Below are 18,539 nucleotides of genomic sequence, written 5' to 3'. Positions count from 1 at the left end.
CACGCCCTCCTCCTTGCCCGCTCCTTCGGGACTAGACAAAAAGCTTTATTGTTCGGCGCCTAGTCTCCAAGATCTCCTTCAGTTACCGACTGTAGACGCGCCAGTGGCCAATCTGACGGCTTCCTCTGTAATTTCCAACGACGTCGCCGACGGTTTACGCTCAGAGGACCGAAAAGCTGAGTTTAACTTCCGACGTACTCACAATGCGGCCGCATGGGCGGTTAAAGCAGCCACCTCTGCTTCCTTCTTCAGCCGTGCCTGCTTAATTTGGCTCCGTCAACTCCACGAGCGCCTTCCCTCTGCGGATTCACGCCTCCGCCAAGATGTCAACAAACTGGTGGCGGCTACCGAATATACGGCGGACGCCTCACTCAACGCCGCGAAGTTTGCTTCGCGCGCCCTGGTGTCCTCTGTTACATCTCGCCGTTTATTATGGCTTAAAAATTGGAGAGCTGATGCCAAGTCTAGGTGGCGCCTCGCCTCAACTCCGTATAAGGGTTCCCGTCTTTTTGGGGAAGCCTTAGACCCCATCCTGGTCGAGGACAAGGATAAACGGAAGGTGATGCCATCCTCGTATAAGAGGGCAGATCGTAGACCATCATCCTACTTCACCAGGCAGCCCTTTCGGAACGACTCCGGCCCTTCGGGGTCCTTCTCCTCAAGGCCCTATTCTCAAGGATTCGACCGTTCCCTCGATAGATCCTCCTTCAGAGACCGTGGTCGAAAGGCTTCAGCACCCAAACGGCCATTTCGAGGTACAGGATCCCGTACCTACATCCATCTTCCCATTGGCGGCCGTCTGACTCATTTTCTTCCCCAGTGGGAGATCTCGACGTCGGACGCCTGGGTGCTCCAAACAATCCGTCTTGGCCTTACCCTGGAGTTCCGCTCCAGACCTCCCTCACACTTTGTCCAATGCCCTATTTCTCCCAACCTGGACAAGCGCCAGCTAATGGAGGCAGAAATCCACCACCTACTTCAAATCCAAGCCATCGAACCGGTTCCCCACCATCATCGCGGGACCGGCTTCTATTCAATTTTCTTCCTGGTCCCCAAATCATCCGGGGGTCACAGGGGCATCCTAGACCTCAAGAGGCTGAACGAATTTATAGTATATCATCAGTTCAAAATGGAGTCCCTCCGATCAATTTTGGCTTCCATTCGACCATCGGACTGGATGACCTCTATCGATTTGAAAGAAGCGTACCTCCACGTACCCATATGGCTGTCCCATCGTCGTTTCCTACGCTTTGCCTACAACAACAGGCATTACCAATACAGAGCAATGCCCTTCGGCCTCTCCTCCGCCCCAAGGACCTTTACAAAGCTCCTGGCAGCAGTGGCGGCCCATCTACGTCAACATCCGATCCGCCTCCACTGCTACTTGGACGATATCCTAGTGCTCTCCCCTTCTCCGGCCCAAGCATCCCGAGACCTAGCAGTGCTGTGTCGCTGCCTTCGTCATCATGGCTTCTCCCTCAACATCCCGAAGAGCCAATTGCAGCCCACTACTTGCATTCTCCATCTCGGGACATTAATAGATTCTGTAAGGGGCCAGGTGTTCCTGTCAACGGACCGGTGTTCCAGTCTCCAGTCATTAACATCCCAGGTCCTCTCCTCTCGGAAGGTGCCCTTGCTGCTCCTGTCCCGCCTGCTCGGCAAAATGATTTCCTGCCTGTCTGTCGTCCCTTGGGCGAGGCTCCATTCACGCCAGCTCCAGTGGTTCCTCCTCCCCTTTCAGAGAGCCAGGAGAAGCAACTCTCCCACACAAGTTTCCCTCCCGCCAGAGGTCTCAAGGTCTCTCCTCTGGTGGTCCTCCCAGAGCCTACATCAGGGCAGCTACTTCCAGAATCTACAGCGCCTGGTAGTGACAACAGACGCCAGCCTGACGGGATGGGGAGGTCATCTTTTATCCCACGTTGCCCAGGGAACGTGGTCAGCAGAGGAGAGCCTCAACGGGATCAATTGGTTGGAACTCCGTGCGATCCACCTCTCCCTCCAACGGTTCCAGCGGATTGTGTCGGGGCACCATGTCCTGATACGCACGGACAATGTAACCGCAAAGGCGCACGTGAACCGCCAGGGGGGGACTCGCTCGGGTCCATTGATGGAGGAAACGACCCTACTGCTGATCTGGGCGGAAAAGCACGTCCTATCCCTTGTGGCGGAGCACATTGCCGGGACCGCGAACATCACAGCGGACTGGCTCAGCAGACAACACTTGGATCACGCCGAGTGGCGACTTCACCCAGATCTGTTCACCGAGATCGTCTGCAGATTCGGCACGCCTCTAATCGATCTATTTGCCAGCCGCGACAACACTCACCTACCCAGGTTCTTCACCCGGTACCAGTGCCCTCAGGCGGAGGGAGTCGACGCCCTCGCCTCTCCCTGGCCCAGGGGTCTCCTCTATGCCTTTCCCCCTCTACCGCTCCTTCCTCGTCTGATCCGCAGGATAATAGCAGAGAGGGCAGACGTCGTTCTGGTCGCACCCCACTGGCCTCGGAGGTCCTGGTTTGCGGATCTAGTGGACCTGTCGGTGGCACGGCCGTGGAGGATTCCAGGGGACAGGATCGTTCTCAGCCAGGGGGTCATTCTGCACCCAGACCCGCAGTGGTTGCAGTTGACCGCCTGGCGCTTGAACGGATCTTGCTAAGGCGAGCCAACGTGCCTAGCAATGCGATCCCCACGATTCAGGCGTCAAGACGGCCGTCAACATGCCGCATTTATAACGCAACCTGGAACTCCTTCTGCTCCTGGTGTGCTAAATTCCACCTGGATCCAACGTCTGCTTCTGTCCCCGAAGTGCTGGGATTCCTTCAGCGGGGCATGGACAAGCACCTTGCGCCTAACACTCTTCGTCGCCAAGTTGCTGCACTTAGTACGGTCCTTTCGACTTCTGCAAAGCTTCCTCTCTCCCAGGACCCGACGATTCGCGACTTTCTGCGAGGGGCATCCAACCTGCGCCCCCCTGTTATACATCGATACCCGACCTGGGATTTGACTCTGGTCCTTCAGGCCCTCATGCGCCCTCCATTTGAGCCTCTCGCCTCAATCAGCCTCCGCTTTCTGACTCTTAAGGTGGCGTTTCTGGTCGCGATTACTTCGGCTCGCCGTGTATCCGAACTAGCTGCACTGTCCGTGAGAAGCGACCTTTGTGTCTTCCACGCAAATCGCGTGGTATTAAGACTAGACCCCTCATTCCTGCCTAAAGTAAATTCCACATTCCATCGAGCCCAGGAATTGATCCTTCCGGACTTCTGCCCCGATCCTCGACATCCTCGGGAAGCAGACTGGCACCTCTTAGATGTCCGACGGGCCCTGCGCCGGTATATTAAGCGGACTGAGCATTTCCGGAAATCTGAATCGCTCTTCATTTCCTTTCTGCCCGCTTCTATGGGCCGGAAGGTTTCTTCCACGACAATTGGGAGATGGATTAAATCCTGCATCTCTAGGGCTTATTCGGCTCGGAACAAACCGGTTCCGCAGAGAATTCTTCCACACTCCACCAGGAGCGCCGCCACTACGGCCGCCTGGGCCACTAATGCCTCCATTCCCGATATATGCAGGGCGGCTACCTGGTCATCCTTGAACCCCTTCATCAGGCACTACAAGGTGGATTCCTTTGCCTCGGCGGAGGCATCCTTCGGCCGCCGGGTGCTCCAAGCTGTATGCAACTCTTCAGACGACGTACAGCAGCCGGGTTCCCTCCCTGTATGAACTTGCTTGGGTAAATCCCGAAGCTTTGGATTCTCCAAGCTGCGCGTTGGAGAACGGACGTTGCTTACCTGAACGTCCCTTCTCGACGCGCAGCTGGAGAATCCAACCCACCCAGCTGGCTGCTGGACATTCCTTCCTGACGCTCTACTGCTCCTTACTTCGTGAACAAAACTGGGACTCTGTTGAGCAAGTGGGCGTGTCTGAAGAGAAATCTCTTAAAGGAACACACTCAGTGTAGGCTATCAACTACTGAACAACCCGAAGCTTTGGATTCTCCAGCTGCGCGTCGAGAAGGGACGTTCAGGTAAGCAACGTCCGTTCTCTTAATAGTTGTATCAACCAGAACAATATTTACGTATATAAATTTGCCAATATAAATAATGTAAGCGGTAACAGATTGGACTAGCAAGGAATAGAAGGAAAATTTAGAGTGGGAAAATGCAGAGAGTATTATATACAGCTGCTAGACTTACTATACCTTCTGTTAGAGAAATAATCTGATTCCAATAACCATTACTACCGTGTTTCCCCGAAAAAAAGACACGGTCTTTTCCCCCCTCCAAAAGAGGCATTAGGTCTTATTTTCGGGGATGTCTTCCACTCTCACCTCGTGACAACGGCGCTAACAGCCCCGCCCAGCAGGAGCCGCTGCTGGCCCACTTCTGTGGCCTCTTACTGCTGCTCGCGCACAGAGCCCCCCAGCCTCCATTTTGCCATCAGAGGCCTTCAGGAAATGCAGCTGAGAAACGAGCTCCGGATTGATGTGCACAGCGCCCCCCCGGCCTCTGATTTGCCCGTGAAACAGAGACCGGGAGGTGCCCTGCACGTCAATCTGGAGCTCGTTTCTTGACTGCAGAGCTTTCCCTGAAGGTCTCTGACAGTGAAACGGAAGCTAGGGGGCGCTGCGCGCATCAATCCGGAGCTCATTTCTCGGTTGCAGAGGCCTTTCCTGAAGGCTTCTGACGGTGAAACAGAGGCGGGGGGGTGACACACACAAGCGGCAGCAAGCAGCCACAGAAGAAGTGGGCTGGCAAGGTGAGGTAGGTGTCGGGGTGTGGGAGGCCTGGCTGCAAATTTCCAAAGGTAAGTGGGTGCAGGGCACATGGGGCAGCTCCACCCCCCCATCCCCATCCTAGTTTGATTTTTACCTGTGCAACTTGCCCCACCACGTGCAGCCAGGTGCAACAGAGTGGGCAGGGCCTTAAACTAGGGTTTATTTTGGGTGCATGAGTAAAAAAATCAAGCTAGGGCTTATTTTCGGGATAGGTCTTTTTATTTTCAGGGAAAGATGGTAGTATTCGTTTTCATAGCACTTTATATGATCATCCTTTTTTTCTTCCCACTGAGTATGGTTAGCAAATGGTTCAAATGTAAGAATAGTAAATTGTTCAAAAGTACATTGCACAATCTAATAGTGAAGATTTACATGCAAAATATAGTGGATTTTTAGGGATTTGAAAGTAAAATATTCACTGGTTGCAATTAGTTTGAAAAGTTAGTACAACGTCTGCACAAAGCAAGAGTATATTCACCTCCTTAGATGTTTCTTTCTGAGGAATAACTAAAATGATGACTTCTGATTCATCATGAACAATATGCACATTCACAATTCTTGCAGGACTCTGTAGCATGTCACAAATAGGTAGTAATTTTTTGCATATAGTAAGTTTCATAATTTTGTAGTTCTAGCTACATAAAGTTAATGATATTAATTACAGCTAAGGAAAGCCAATATAACTGATTGTAGGTACATATTTCCAGATTTCTTGCAAAAGCTTATCATTGCTAATTTTATCCAGGTCGTTCAAATATTGCATCCAAATATCTCTGCTTAACAAAATCTGGCTGTATAACTAGAATAGAATTTTAATTTAGGAACTTTGCTAACTCTCAGTGATACATTCAGTGTCTCAGGGAATGGCTAAGTGCACACAAGCATTTACATGTCTACAAAAACCTTTGTATATAGACAAATTCTCTCAGTGTAGGAAATGTTATTCCTGATCTGGAGATAAATCAAGACTACTAAGGAGAGGAAACATAGCTGTCTCCCTTCTTCCCCAGTGATATCATTGCAGCTGATTTTAACAATGGAGAATTTTGAATTTAGCCATGTACTGTTGGTAGAAGCAAGGGTTGATGCAAGACAGGTAGCTGGTGAGATCTGGGAACCTGTGACAAGCCACACAAGAGCCATTTAGGAGTTGCAAATGGTCTGCCGACTGGGGGGTCTCCTATCCTTACGCTGACATTAAATGTTTTTAAAATAATGTGTCACACTCTTTCATTAGGTATCCATGCCTGCAGCTCATGCAACATCTTCTGCTCCCACTGTGACCTTAGTGCAATTGCCTAATGGACAGACAGTTCAAGTCCATGGTGTTATTCAAGCTGCACAGCCATCAGTTATTCAGTCTCCACAAGTCCAGACAGTTCAGGTAAATTTTAAATTGCTGTATATTGAGCTACATTAGATCATATATACCTATGTTGTACAAATTTAATTTTATGAACGTGAGTGCTAAACAACGCCCTATGGTACGCCTCTATTATTATTCCACAGATAATCCATACCGCTTAAGTTTAATTATTATTTTGTCTTAAATTTGAATTGTGACTTCCCTGGTATAAGAATATATACTGTACACACTGGTAAGGGTAAAAAGTTACTTTAGAATGTGCTCAGATGGGACTTGAAAGCTTCATTGCTAAAATGGTTTCTCTCTGTCAAAGTTTATCTCGGTAAAGTTTTCTTTCTGATTCAGGTTTAAACAACTAAGAACAAGGTTGTGTCCCATCTTCATTTTATACACAAAACGTTCACTGGAAGAAATAACAGGTTGAAAATATTTATGATAGAATATGAAGTCCATCAAAAGAAAGTTGTACAGATAGTCCTTGAGTTACGAATGTAATGTAACCTGCCCATTCCATTCGTAACCTGAGGATTCGTGGGAGTGTATCTCATACTTTGAACACAATCACTCCCTCCTTTTGCCCCCGCATTTGCTAATCAAATGCAAGGCTCATTAAGTGCACATGAGGTATTTTGGGGTGGGGGCTAGTAATAAAACAGCCTACCTTCTTCAGACCACCCAAGGCCTCCCCTGACCCACTGAAATACCTCATGCTCCCTGCAATTGCTTCTCCACCCCCCAGCCCCCACCCCATCCTGCCATGTCACCTTGTGAAAATCTCTCTCCAGCATGTATGTTTCTTTGCCTGCGAGTGGCGAGAGCAGGTTGCGCATGCCCTGCTTGGCTTCTCTGATCACCGAGCCTGCTTCAGGAGTGGCAGGCAGCTTCAGTGAGTCTCCTCCAAAGACTTCCAGGTTCCGTGCGTAAAAATGTTTGCACAAAGTTAGGCTTTGGGGCAGTGAACTTCCGTTGCTCCAAGCCCCTCATTAGCATGCAACCACTTTTCCCACGGAGACTGGAACTTCCCGTGGGATGTCAGGCACCCATTCTCTGCAAAGGCGGATGAGTGCCTGAACTCGCACAAGACTATGCACCCCAGAAGTTTCCAGTCTTCGTCTGGGTGAAAAGTGTTTGAGCGACACTGGGAGGATTGGAAATGGAGCGAAAAACTGCGTTTTCAGGCAGTTCGTTGCGTTTCCAAACCCCCCCACCCCCCTGGCCGCTCAAACACTTATCACCTTGACAGAGACTGCACTTTGTCTGTATATAAATTTCAGAAGCTTCAGAAACTTTCATTAATTTAAGTAAAGGTAAAGGTTCCCCTCGCACATACGTTCACGACTCTAGGAGGCAGTGCTCATCTCCGTTTCAAAGCCGAAGAGCCAATGCTATCCGAAGACGTCTCCATGGTCATGTGGCCAGCATGACTGAACGTCAAAGGCGCACGGAACGCTGTTACCTTCCCACCAAAGGTGGTCCCTATTTTTCTACTTGAATTTTTTACATGCTTTCAAACTGCTAGGTTGGCAGAAGCTGGGACAAGTAACGGGAGCTCACTCCGTTACGCGGCACTAGGGATTCGACCGCTGAACTGCCAACCTTTCAATCGACAAGCTCAGCATCTTAGCCACTGAGTCACCGCAACTCTTTTTTTAAATAAATGATACCCTGCTTAATATGCAATCTCTGTTTTCCTAATCCTGCAAACATTCATACATAAAAGATGATTTTATGATTTTCAAATAGTACCTTGTTAATAATGTTTAAAATCATAAAATTACTATGCTCTTATATCTAGATCTCCACTATTGCAGAAAGTGAAGATTCACAGGAATCTGTGGACAGTGTCACCGACTCCCAGAAACGAAGGGAAATTCTTTCTAGGCGACCTTCCTACAGGTATGAATGTAATATTGTAATGCCTGCATTCAGTAGGTCAACATATGAAAAATTTGCTGCATGTTCCAGTCTATTATTAGAATGTAGTAGCAGGCAAATCTGGAGTATGTATTATGACTGGGCAGCATGGGCTATAATTGGACTGTAAGATCTACCATTCAGTTCTGTCTTACACAGCATGTATATGCTGCTAGGTCTCATATGAGGAAAATACTATGGTAGGATGATTGGTTACTTTAATCAGTCCTTTGCAAGCAAAGTGGGAAAACATAAATTTGTAACATTTATATTTAAAGGCATAGATTCATTCTTCTGTTTATTAATATGTAAGATGCTTTCTTTAGAGTAGTCTCCCATTTGGAGAAGTAATGATTAGGAATCTTGTTTGTGCATGAAACAATCAGTCAGATTAATTGTAAAGTGTTAACAGTGTTATTTGCTGTATTATTTCAAGCACACTATTTGTAAGTGAAAGTTTCACAAAAGTTTTTATTGAGAACCAGTGATCACCAAAGAATCAGATTACTGAAGCCAGTTTTGTCCAGTTGTGTAAGAAATATTATTTATTTTAACTGATGAATACCCAGAAGAGATACTAAATGCCCTTTCTCAGTTTACATCAGATTTTCCTTATGCTTTTTTAGAATGCAGGCATACTAAAATCAGATAAGTTGTTTTTCATTTTATTGTAATAAAATTCAGTCAAAGATTTTAATTGCTGTGAAATGAGTGGAATGGAAAATTTATAGAAGGGAGCCAAGTGTGTTGATTCTCCATTGAGTTCCTGGAACGTTTAAATTTTCACAAGTAACAGGAAGTAAGTGTTAGAGCTGAGGAAGTTTAGGATTCAGTCTAAGCTTGTGTTCTGACAGCAAATCCTTGATAGTGACAGTTTCCCCACAACCACCGCACTAGCAAATTTTTATCAATAGCTGGAAAATGCTATTCAGTTTCCAAATTCTATTCTTTAGACAACATAAAATGCCCTCAACTTTTTAACTCTCTTAATTACTTGCTTGCAGCTCTGATTAATCTTACTTGTCTTTATGTTTACCACTCTCATATTTTAACCACTTTCACTGGAAATATTGTAGCTCCATAGTGATTTTAACTTTGGTATCATAGTTTCATAGTTTATTCCCTTCAGTTTTTACTTTCTAACCTGCTTACTTAAAGTCATATTCTTAGTACTTGTTACAAGTTCAGTAAGTATTTCTCTAATCATGAAATCTTATGACTTGACAATATATATAATTATGGTTCATTGCACAGTCAGCAAGATGTTCAGAATGGATATGGCATTTTTATCACCTATTCAGTCCTTTCCAAGGGCCTGGGATAGGCAGATGTTTATGTTTATGGTGAGTGCTCGAGGTATTGTCGCAGGCTGGAAGCTTTTTTTGAGTAAAGCCGCCTTTTGCAATTGACTGGTGGTGAATCAATACGGATGGTGTTCAAGTGGTGCTCCAGTTATTGGGATTGCACCCCAAGGACCTATTACTGATGGTATTACTTTTCTTTTTTTCTTTTCTTTTCTTTTCTTTTCTTTTCTTTTCTTTTCTTTTCTTTTCTTTTGCCACAGTCATTCTATTTTTATTTGCAGGTCTTTGTATTTTGTTATTTCTCCATTTCCTTCTCTTCTATTTCACTGTCTCCAGATCACTGCCACATCCACTATCCAGACTTTTTGTCTTTCTTATCGACAGTTATTAAATCTGGGGTGTTATGTGGCAGACACCTGTCTGTTTGAATTCTAAAATTCCAAAGCATTTTAGCTTCTTCGTTTTCTATTACTTTCTGTATTTTATGTTCCACCAGTTCTTATTTTTACACAACTGGTAATTTTTGCAAAACTTCCAATCCAGTGTTGTTGCTACTTTGTAATGCCATTGTTTGTAGTCTATGAGATCTTGCTGTAGCTAACCAGGTGGTCCACTGTTTCTTCAGTCTCTTTGCAGAAGAAACACTTGCTGTCTGTTACTGTTTTCCCAGCAATAGACAGCAAGTGTTCTACCTTTATGTGCATTTGTCCTTAAGGTTTGGTCTTGTGCAGCCAGAATTAGGCTCTCTGTCCCTTTCTTCAACTTTCCTGTTCTGGAGAAACTGGAAGTGTCACAGTGAGACTGGCTGGAAATTAGTGGGCTCCAATGAGCCCGGCGAAAATCCAGCCAGACAAACTATTGTTGGGGAGGAGGGGGGTCTTTGGACCGGAACTGTCTTGTAGGGATGGTGAAGAAGGAGAGGTGCCTCGGACGACCAAGAGGAACAGGCAAGTTCCTCATAAGGTCAGAGGCAGTTCTTCAATCAGGCGGCGGGGGCAGCAGCCGTTAAAAACAGCCACTTTGAAGCTGGGGCAACTGGAATAAGATTTTGTGCAGGAACGGTGTTTGGACGGAGTACTGGTACCGGGTGAGTGATTGGCCAACTCACAGGTAAAAAAGGAATTTAAAAAAAAAAAAAACTCTAAAAGATCCTGGTGAGGAAACGAGCGGCTAATTGGCACTTGCGAATTTTAATGGAGGGAGAAGAACAAAATTTTAGACAAAAACTTGTCTTAAAAAAAAACTTTCCTGTTCTTAGCCATTGCCAGGTCTTGTAATATATTGGCAATGTAATATTTTATCTTCCCATGCCACTTTTCTATTCTTCATTTGGTCCTTCTTAAAAGGCATTTTGGTCTCTCCAGTATTCAGTAAGCCTTACTGGTATATTATTGTTGTTGTTGTTATTATTATTATTAGTTAATCTTTAGTGAGATTCACAGCCTTTGAGGCTGGTTAATAGCTCAGCAGCTCGAGTCCTAACCAAGGACCTAGGAACTGTTAAGGTATCGTCGGAGGATGTAAGCTGTTCCAAGTAAGGTGGTTTTTTGTAGAGTCAAAATGTTCAAGTCCGGCAAATTTAGAATTTCTAAATAGCGGGGTAGCCCTTTGGGTATTGCTCCAAGGGCTCCAATTATTATTATTATTATTTATTATTATTATTATTATTATTATTATTATTATTATTATTATTATTATTATTAGTAGTAGTAGTAGTAGTAGTAGTAGTAGTAGTACCATAGTAGTAGTACTGCTACTATGACTAAAAAGAGACCCTTAAGCACAATATAATACATGGGTGTCAAACTCAAGGCCCAGGGGCTAGAACCGGCCTGCAAGGTGCTTAGATCTGGCCCATGGGGCCGCCCTGGAAACAGCAAAGGACCGGCCTAGGGTGCCTCTGCCAGGAAAATGGAGCTCAGGAGGGCCTCATGCGGCTCTCACGAGCTCCGTTTTCGCTGGCAGAGGGTTGCAGGAGGCCGTTGTAACCAAAAACGGAGCTCAGGAACCCGTTTTCATTGGTAGAGCACTTGGGCCACCACAGGCGCCACATGATTGACGTCATGCTGACCACGCCCACCCCAGCCCTCCAAGATCAAACACAACCCTGATTTGGCCCTCAATGAAATCGAGTTTGACATTCCTGATCTAGTAGAATCTTAACATATCTATAGTATGATTACTTTTAATATATAATGCAGTGTTCTGGTTATTCTATCTCAGTAATAGACAGTAATTCAGAATTCGGTAATACAGAATTGTGAGAAGTACAGAATAAAAGTATATAAGTACTAGAAAGGTGGGATGAGAGGGGAGAGAAATACAGTAAAAATTGCCCTGAGAAGTTGATTTGGAAGACAAAGTTTTTAGTTTATCATAGTACATAATATGTTTTTAAATTTCAGGGCTATTCACAACTCAGGGATAAGAGGACAGGTATATTATAGATTATTATCTTTGATTCGGAGGCAGCATATATCTGAATTCTTGCAAGAGCAGAAGTACAATTGCTTTCATGCTAAACTTCCAAGAAATTTATAGTTGACCATGATTAGGTTGGATTCATAATACTCTCAGGTTTCTCTACATGTTACATGTATTGTAAGATTATTATAAACCTGGTAGCTACTGGATTGGTTAAGATTTCTCCAACATTATTTCTTTTTAGGAAAATATTGAATGATTTGTCCTCAGATGCCCCAGGAGTGCCAAGGATTGAAGAAGAAAAATCTGAAGAGGAAGCAACAGCACCTGCTATTACTACTGTCACCGTGCCAACTCCAATTTATCAAACAAGCAGTGGGCAATACAGTACGTGATCTCTGTTTCTTATACAATAGTAGAAAAGGAAAAGTGTATAAAGTCTTAATTAAACATCAAAAATGCATCTAGTATCCAAATTATAATTTCCCCTCTGAAAAATGCTTGGAGCTCGATATTTGTCACTTTTGGATTTTGAAATTGTGTCACATTTGATACAATACATGATAACATACCAAAGGATTATGAGAACCAAAGAGAAATGTTCATGCAGTCATGCTGTTACTTAACAATATACCCAGTGATTGCTGGCAAAACAAAACATTTGTTATTAAACAAACCAATAGCATACAAATGTGGCACATCAGCAAAGGAGCAGGGCAAATGAAACTTAGTTAAGCATTGTTATACAGGTGTTTTGTTTTTGATTAAAGATATCTTAGAAAATTAACATGTCTGTGTCTTCTAGTCCCATTCTTAACACTATGGATATAGTTCAATTCCATTACTTTCCCAGCAGGTATTTCACTGCCCAGTAGTGGGTTTCTACCAGTTCGCCCGGTTCGGGCAAACTGGTAGGGGCAGCGGCGGAAGGCTCCGCCCAGACGCCCAGATGCCATCATGGATGCTCTGCGCATGCACAGAAGGTTCTGCGCATGCACAGAAGCGCCACGCGCAAGCGAAGCAAGCACACACACACACGCTTACAGTTCTGAACTGGTAGCAAAGGTAAGTGGAACCCACTACTGTCACTGCACACTTCACTGTAAAGGATAAAATAATCTTCACCTATTCATATATGACCTTGGCTTTAAGGACCAATTTACACCATCAGTTGAAGTGAAAAGTTTCCAGGCAGTAAAATATTGCATTTCATTTATATTGAGAATGATTATAATATATAATTGTTTGCTCAAAATAGTTACTGCATGAAAGCATGATTTATGTCCTAGTTTTATCTCATGACAGAAGCATTGCCATGTGAAATCATGTTCACTGATCAAGGCTGGGAGGGTGGATGAAGGACATAGAGTTTTATGATTATTATTTGCTCTGGTCCCCAGTGTGGTCCTGATTTTCTTTTAGGGACTGGTGTTGCTGATATCCATCATCAATATGGCAATGCTGTGCATGCAGGTATTGTCTGCATGAATGGTTTGGTGTATATGTGGTGGAACTGAGGAACTGATGCTGGCAGCATTGAATGAGGGACCATGTGTGAATGGTATTCTTGTTGCAGTCTGAGTGAGGTATAGCAGACTGAAGAGCTTCATGAAAGTGGATACAGAAATAAGTACAGAAAAAAAATAAGAACAGTAATTGTATGTGAAGAGCAAAAGAAACTATAACACAGAAGCAACAGAGGAGAGCAACTGATGAAGGATGAAACTGATAAAAAGATGTAAGAAGAACAAAATATATGATAGAGGGGAAACAATAGTTTATTTATTTTATTTATTAATATCCTATCTTTATTTTTTGTACAAATAACTCAAGATGGCAAAAATAACCAACACATCTTCCCCCTCCTATTTTTCTCACAACAGCAATCCTGTGAGAGGGGTTGGGCTGAGAGAGAGTAACTGGACCAAGGTCACCCAAGTGGCTTTCATAGCTAAGATGGGAATTGAAAGTCTCCCACTTTCTAGCCGAGTGCCTTAACCACCAGACCATTGGAATGTATAGAGTTTGGTTATCAGAAACAAATTGCTAATTTTTATTACTTTTATTAATCATTAGCAAAAAATTATCAGTTTTTTTTAACAAATTACATATACTTTTCATTACCAAAAACCAAAGAGTCACACAATAAATGGATATTGTTATTAAATGCTAGTATCTGGATTGATTGATTGATTGAATTAGAAAACAAATTGTAATCTTTAAAAAAATCACATCTTGCAAAATGCATATAATAAATTACACTTTCCTACATGATGAACAAAATTCAATATCTCTTCAGAAGTACATTAGTACATTCTTTTAATGATTTTGGGGGTGGGGAATGCTTCAGCTGTTCTGCCATAACAGGTATAAGAAAAACATGCCATTGACAAAATAGTTTTCAGCATTGCATTGTGTGGTGATTTATTTATCACTTATCAAAATTGCTGCATCAAGATAACATCTGTGTTAATAGCTGTAATGAATAAAATATATTCAGAGTCATAATGTAATCACAGGAAACGGCATAACATTAAATGTATTAAACAACCTTATTTCCAGATTATTTACAATGTTCTTAATATCTGAATTGCTTACCTGCTTTTGCCTGTTTCCAGTTGCTATCACCCAGGGAGGTGCAATCCAGTTAGCAAACAATGGCACGGATGGAGTCCAGGGCCTGCAGACTCTAACTATGACCAATGCAGCTGCAACCCAGCCTGGTACCACCATTTTACAGTATGCACAGACTACTGATGGACAACAAATTCTGGTACCCAGCAACCAAGTAGTAGTACAAGGTAGGATAAGGACATTCTTAAAGATTGACTCAAGGTTGATGCTTTATTTATTTATTTATTGAATCGTTCATTCTTTTATTTATGAAATTGTTAAAGTGTTAGTTATTAGAATAGGAGAGGCTTTTCTTCCTGTTCTTCAAATAAAATCTGTTGGGATATGAGGAATAGCACTGAAACAAGCAAGAGCTATAAGCATACACATTTTTTTCTGACACAAATATGTGAACTTAAGGGAGAACAGAAATGCAAATATAACACACACATATACGGAAATAAATTCAGAATTTATTGGAGGCCATTCCTGGTAAAGAGGTTAGAAAGAATTCCAGAGGCCATGCTCTGCATGCCTTTGCTACCTCGTTTCTTACAATTTTCTGTCCCTTTTAAGTAGACAGTTCAGGAATGGGATAGATAATTTCTACTAGCAATTTATATTGATATCTTGCATAATAGGGTTGAAATTAGAAATGGGTTTATGTGAAACTAGCCCAAGATTTCATTTGGGCTATTTCACATTGCCTCCTTCTAAACTCTTAGCAAATAATCTCTTTAATCTTTCCGTTAAAGTTTTATTTCAGATTTCCCCCAAATTCTCTTTAGCTTTATTAGTAGCAACAGTTTTTGGAGCAGTTTTATACTATCAGAACGATAGGTTATTATTGCAATTAGAAATAGGAGATATGAGACCTGCCTCAGCTTGAACCTCTAATTAAGAATGATCCTTAACTCCCATTTGTTGAGAAATGTATAGTTTACTAGAAGTCAAGTGAACTACAGTAATGCGTAGACAGAACTGAAAATCATGCACCAAAATTCCCAAGTCTTCTTTCACTTAGTTGCCTCCCATCACTGGCCCCTCATGACTAATCACATTCAAACAAGATGTTTTCAGAATGGTTGAGTTTCTGCAAGTTTAATATAATAATGGATTGTTCATGGAAATGTTAAGATTAGCTTATTTCTTTGGGCCACTAGTTAATGGGGCTTTTTTTAGAGTTAACAGATACAAGGTCAATCTGATTGATAAGAGATTAGGTTTCTATATTTGAGATATTTTTAAAAGAACTGTGATGTAAAATAGTAGTATAATAAATAGCAAATATAGATCAGAAAGTTTATAATTATTTGTAGACCCACTGTGCAAGGGAGGGAATCTATTATATTTATTTGAGATATATTTGTCAATATTCAACCAATGTAGACAATGTATGTTTAATGTTGATTCTATATATGTTGTGCACACTATTTTTTTCTTTTTGTTGTGTTTGTAATTTGGTCCGGGATTGTCTTTTTGTTTTTGTACTTTTTAATACCCTATCTTTAAAATAAATATCATTTATTAAAAAGAAAAAAATTAAAAGAATGAGACATCAGAGGCAGAAACCACAATTTTATAAAATATGGATGGATCTTATGGTTTACCATTAGAGCAGTAGACTATAATATGATGATAGTTTATATATATGGTAAATTAATGCATTTATAGTACCTTTCTATTTACATCTTAGTAGGTTATTTTTTCTCTGTGCATCTGGGATTTATATTATTTTGGTCATTTGATAATGCTTGTTAATCATAGTTAATCATAGTACAATAAAATCTAATTCTATTATATGATTCCAGTAAATTATTCAGGTTGAGTTGAACATATTTGTTGAGTTACAAAAGATATGTAAATCAGGAACATATGGGAGATAGGAAAGGAAACCTTAGGAGAAAACATGTGGGAAATGTAAAGGCAGAAAAAAAGTAGAATCTTGATAGTAGATACATTGTGAGGGAAAGAGATAAAGAACAAGAGCAATGGTTGTGGGAGAAGGAGTTGGAGAGAGAGAAGAGATACATAAGATTAGGTAAAAGAAGCCCCCCAAAAAGCGGTAGTCAGATTAAAATATCCTTTGAATCTCAAAGATGATTTGGGCAGAAAATAGGAACAGGGAGGGGGGAGACATTCTTTTAAGTAGTTTCAGAAGGAAAGTGATCAGGGAACAAAGTAACTAAGAAAGAGGGATAGGAGACAGAAGTCAAAGAGGATATTCAATGCAAAAAGAAATGCTTGAGAATTGTACGTTATTTCTATAAATACAGAACAGCAGAAACTTTGTATTTTTGCAGTGAGAGTTGCAGTCAACCATGCCAGTTACATTAATGGAAGAAGAGAACTGCCAATTAGTGTTTTTAAAAAATCAAATGTTTTTAAGAATTGCCTAGTACTGTCAAATGTAACATTTTGTAATTCTTTCTAGCTGCTTCAGGAGATGTTCAGACCTACCAAATTCGCACAGCACCCACAAGCACCATTGCACCTGGTGTCGTCATGGCATCTTCCCCAGCTCTTCCCACTCAACCAGCAGAAGAAGCAGCACGAAAAAGAGAAGTCCGTCTAATGAAGAACAGGTTTGTATACAATTCAGCAATAGCCAAAAATATTTTTACAGGTAGTCCTTGACTTACAACCACAATTGAGCCCACATTTTTGTTACTAAGAGAGACAATTGTTAAGTGACTTTTGCCCCTTTTTATGGGGCTTTCTGCCACATTTGTTAAGTGATTCACTGCAGTTGATAAATTACTACCACGGTTGTTAAGTGAATCTGGTTTCCCTATTGACTTTGCTTGTCAGAAGGTCACAAAGGTGATGACATAAGTCCCCAGAACACTGCTGACATATTAAATATGAGCTAGTTGCTAAGCATCTGAATTTTGATCATGTGACAATGGGGGTGCTGCAACAGTTGTAAGTATGAAAAAGAGTCATAAGTCACTTTTTTCAGTGCCGTTGTAACTACAAACAGTCACTAAATGAATGGTTGTAAGTGAAGGACTACCTGTATTTGAAAAGCAGACCAACAGCTTTCTTTACTCCCATTCTAAAGAAAGTTTTATTATATAAGATGGAATGGATGGTACAAAAAACAATTAGTTTATCTGAAAACCATGCATAACTGGGAAGGAGATTTGCAATTCCCTTGTTGCATTGCAGTGGGTAGTAACAGCCAGAAAGTTCAGGACAAGTATTTTTTCTTTGGTCACGGCTCAGAATTAATCTTGCTAATAGTCAGAACCATATCATTTGCAAAGCAACTATGCAATATCAACTAGAAATAAATCATTTCAAGCAAGACAGCAGAATGATTCTTACTTCAGTCAACTTATATGATTTGATAAGTCCAATTATAGTATATCAACCAAAACCATAGATTATTCTTTTAATATTTGTTCAGTGCAAAGTTGCGTAGTCAGTGTGCAACGTATAGCTCCTTAGATGTTCTAGTCATATATGGCTCCTGTTATTTGAAAACTAATGTAATTCTTAATTGTGCATCCTCCCTTTAGTGTATTGTCTGAAGAAGGAACTCATATTTTTATTGTTATTGTTTGGAATATGCCAGAAGAAACAAACAATTGAGGTTTTCTATAGCACATTCTTATAAACAAGCAGAGTTGGAGCATTTTTAATTTGTTAGATAAACCCTCTTGCTGGGGAAAAAAAGCAAATACTGCATGTGACAGCACTTTGTTAGTGATCATTAAACCATGTCTTACCTTGTTATATTATGCAACTGGCTCAATAAATTATTCAATACCTCAAAAGAGCCCTTAGGCTAAGCAGTGGTGACTTACTAGCAGGAGAGAGGAAAAAACAGCCACTCTTAATTAATTAATACTACTTTTACATTAATATTACTTAGTTTTTAGGTTCCTTTCAAAGATAAAAAATATGTGAGATGTAAAAATATTAAAGTATTAAAGAAATTGCTAACAGTAATGAAAACTGTCATGCAATAATGTTTTATTTCACTCCTCTCAGACCAAGTGATTTATAATTTTGAAGCATTTCTGAGACAGTAACCTATGAGCATTTATTTTAGATAACTTTTAGGCAGATTTACTATTAGATAAAAATATAGAAAATGAGCAACTTATTGCAAGAGAAAAATGAGAAGATGACATTT

At 41.8% G+C, this 18,539-nt stretch overlaps 1 protein-coding gene across 1 annotated transcript in view; it reads left to right on the top strand.

The window, feature by feature from the left end:
* Positions 1-18,539, top strand: part of CREB1 (cAMP responsive element binding protein 1) — a 44,141-nt gene that overhangs the window by 22,733 nt on the left and 2,869 nt on the right. The window contains exons 3-7 of the mRNA XM_070933215.1: positions 6,012-6,158; positions 7,936-8,036; positions 12,027-12,169; positions 14,401-14,583; positions 16,830-16,980. Coding sequence (XP_070789316.1) covers positions 6,012-6,158; positions 7,936-8,036; positions 12,027-12,169; positions 14,401-14,583; positions 16,830-16,980 — 725 coding nt within the window. The remainder of the gene's footprint in view (positions 1-6,011; positions 6,159-7,935; positions 8,037-12,026; positions 12,170-14,400; positions 14,584-16,829; positions 16,981-18,539) is intronic.

This window comes from Pituophis catenifer, unplaced genomic scaffold (genome assembly GCF_029215685.1).
Source record: "Pituophis catenifer annectens isolate HBS135680 unplaced genomic scaffold, rPitCat1.0.hap2 SCAF_1, whole genome shotgun sequence".
NCBI classification, from domain to species: domain Eukaryota; kingdom Metazoa; phylum Chordata; class Lepidosauria; order Squamata; family Colubridae; genus Pituophis; species Pituophis catenifer.
This window is presented reverse-complemented; position numbering and strand designations above follow the sequence as displayed.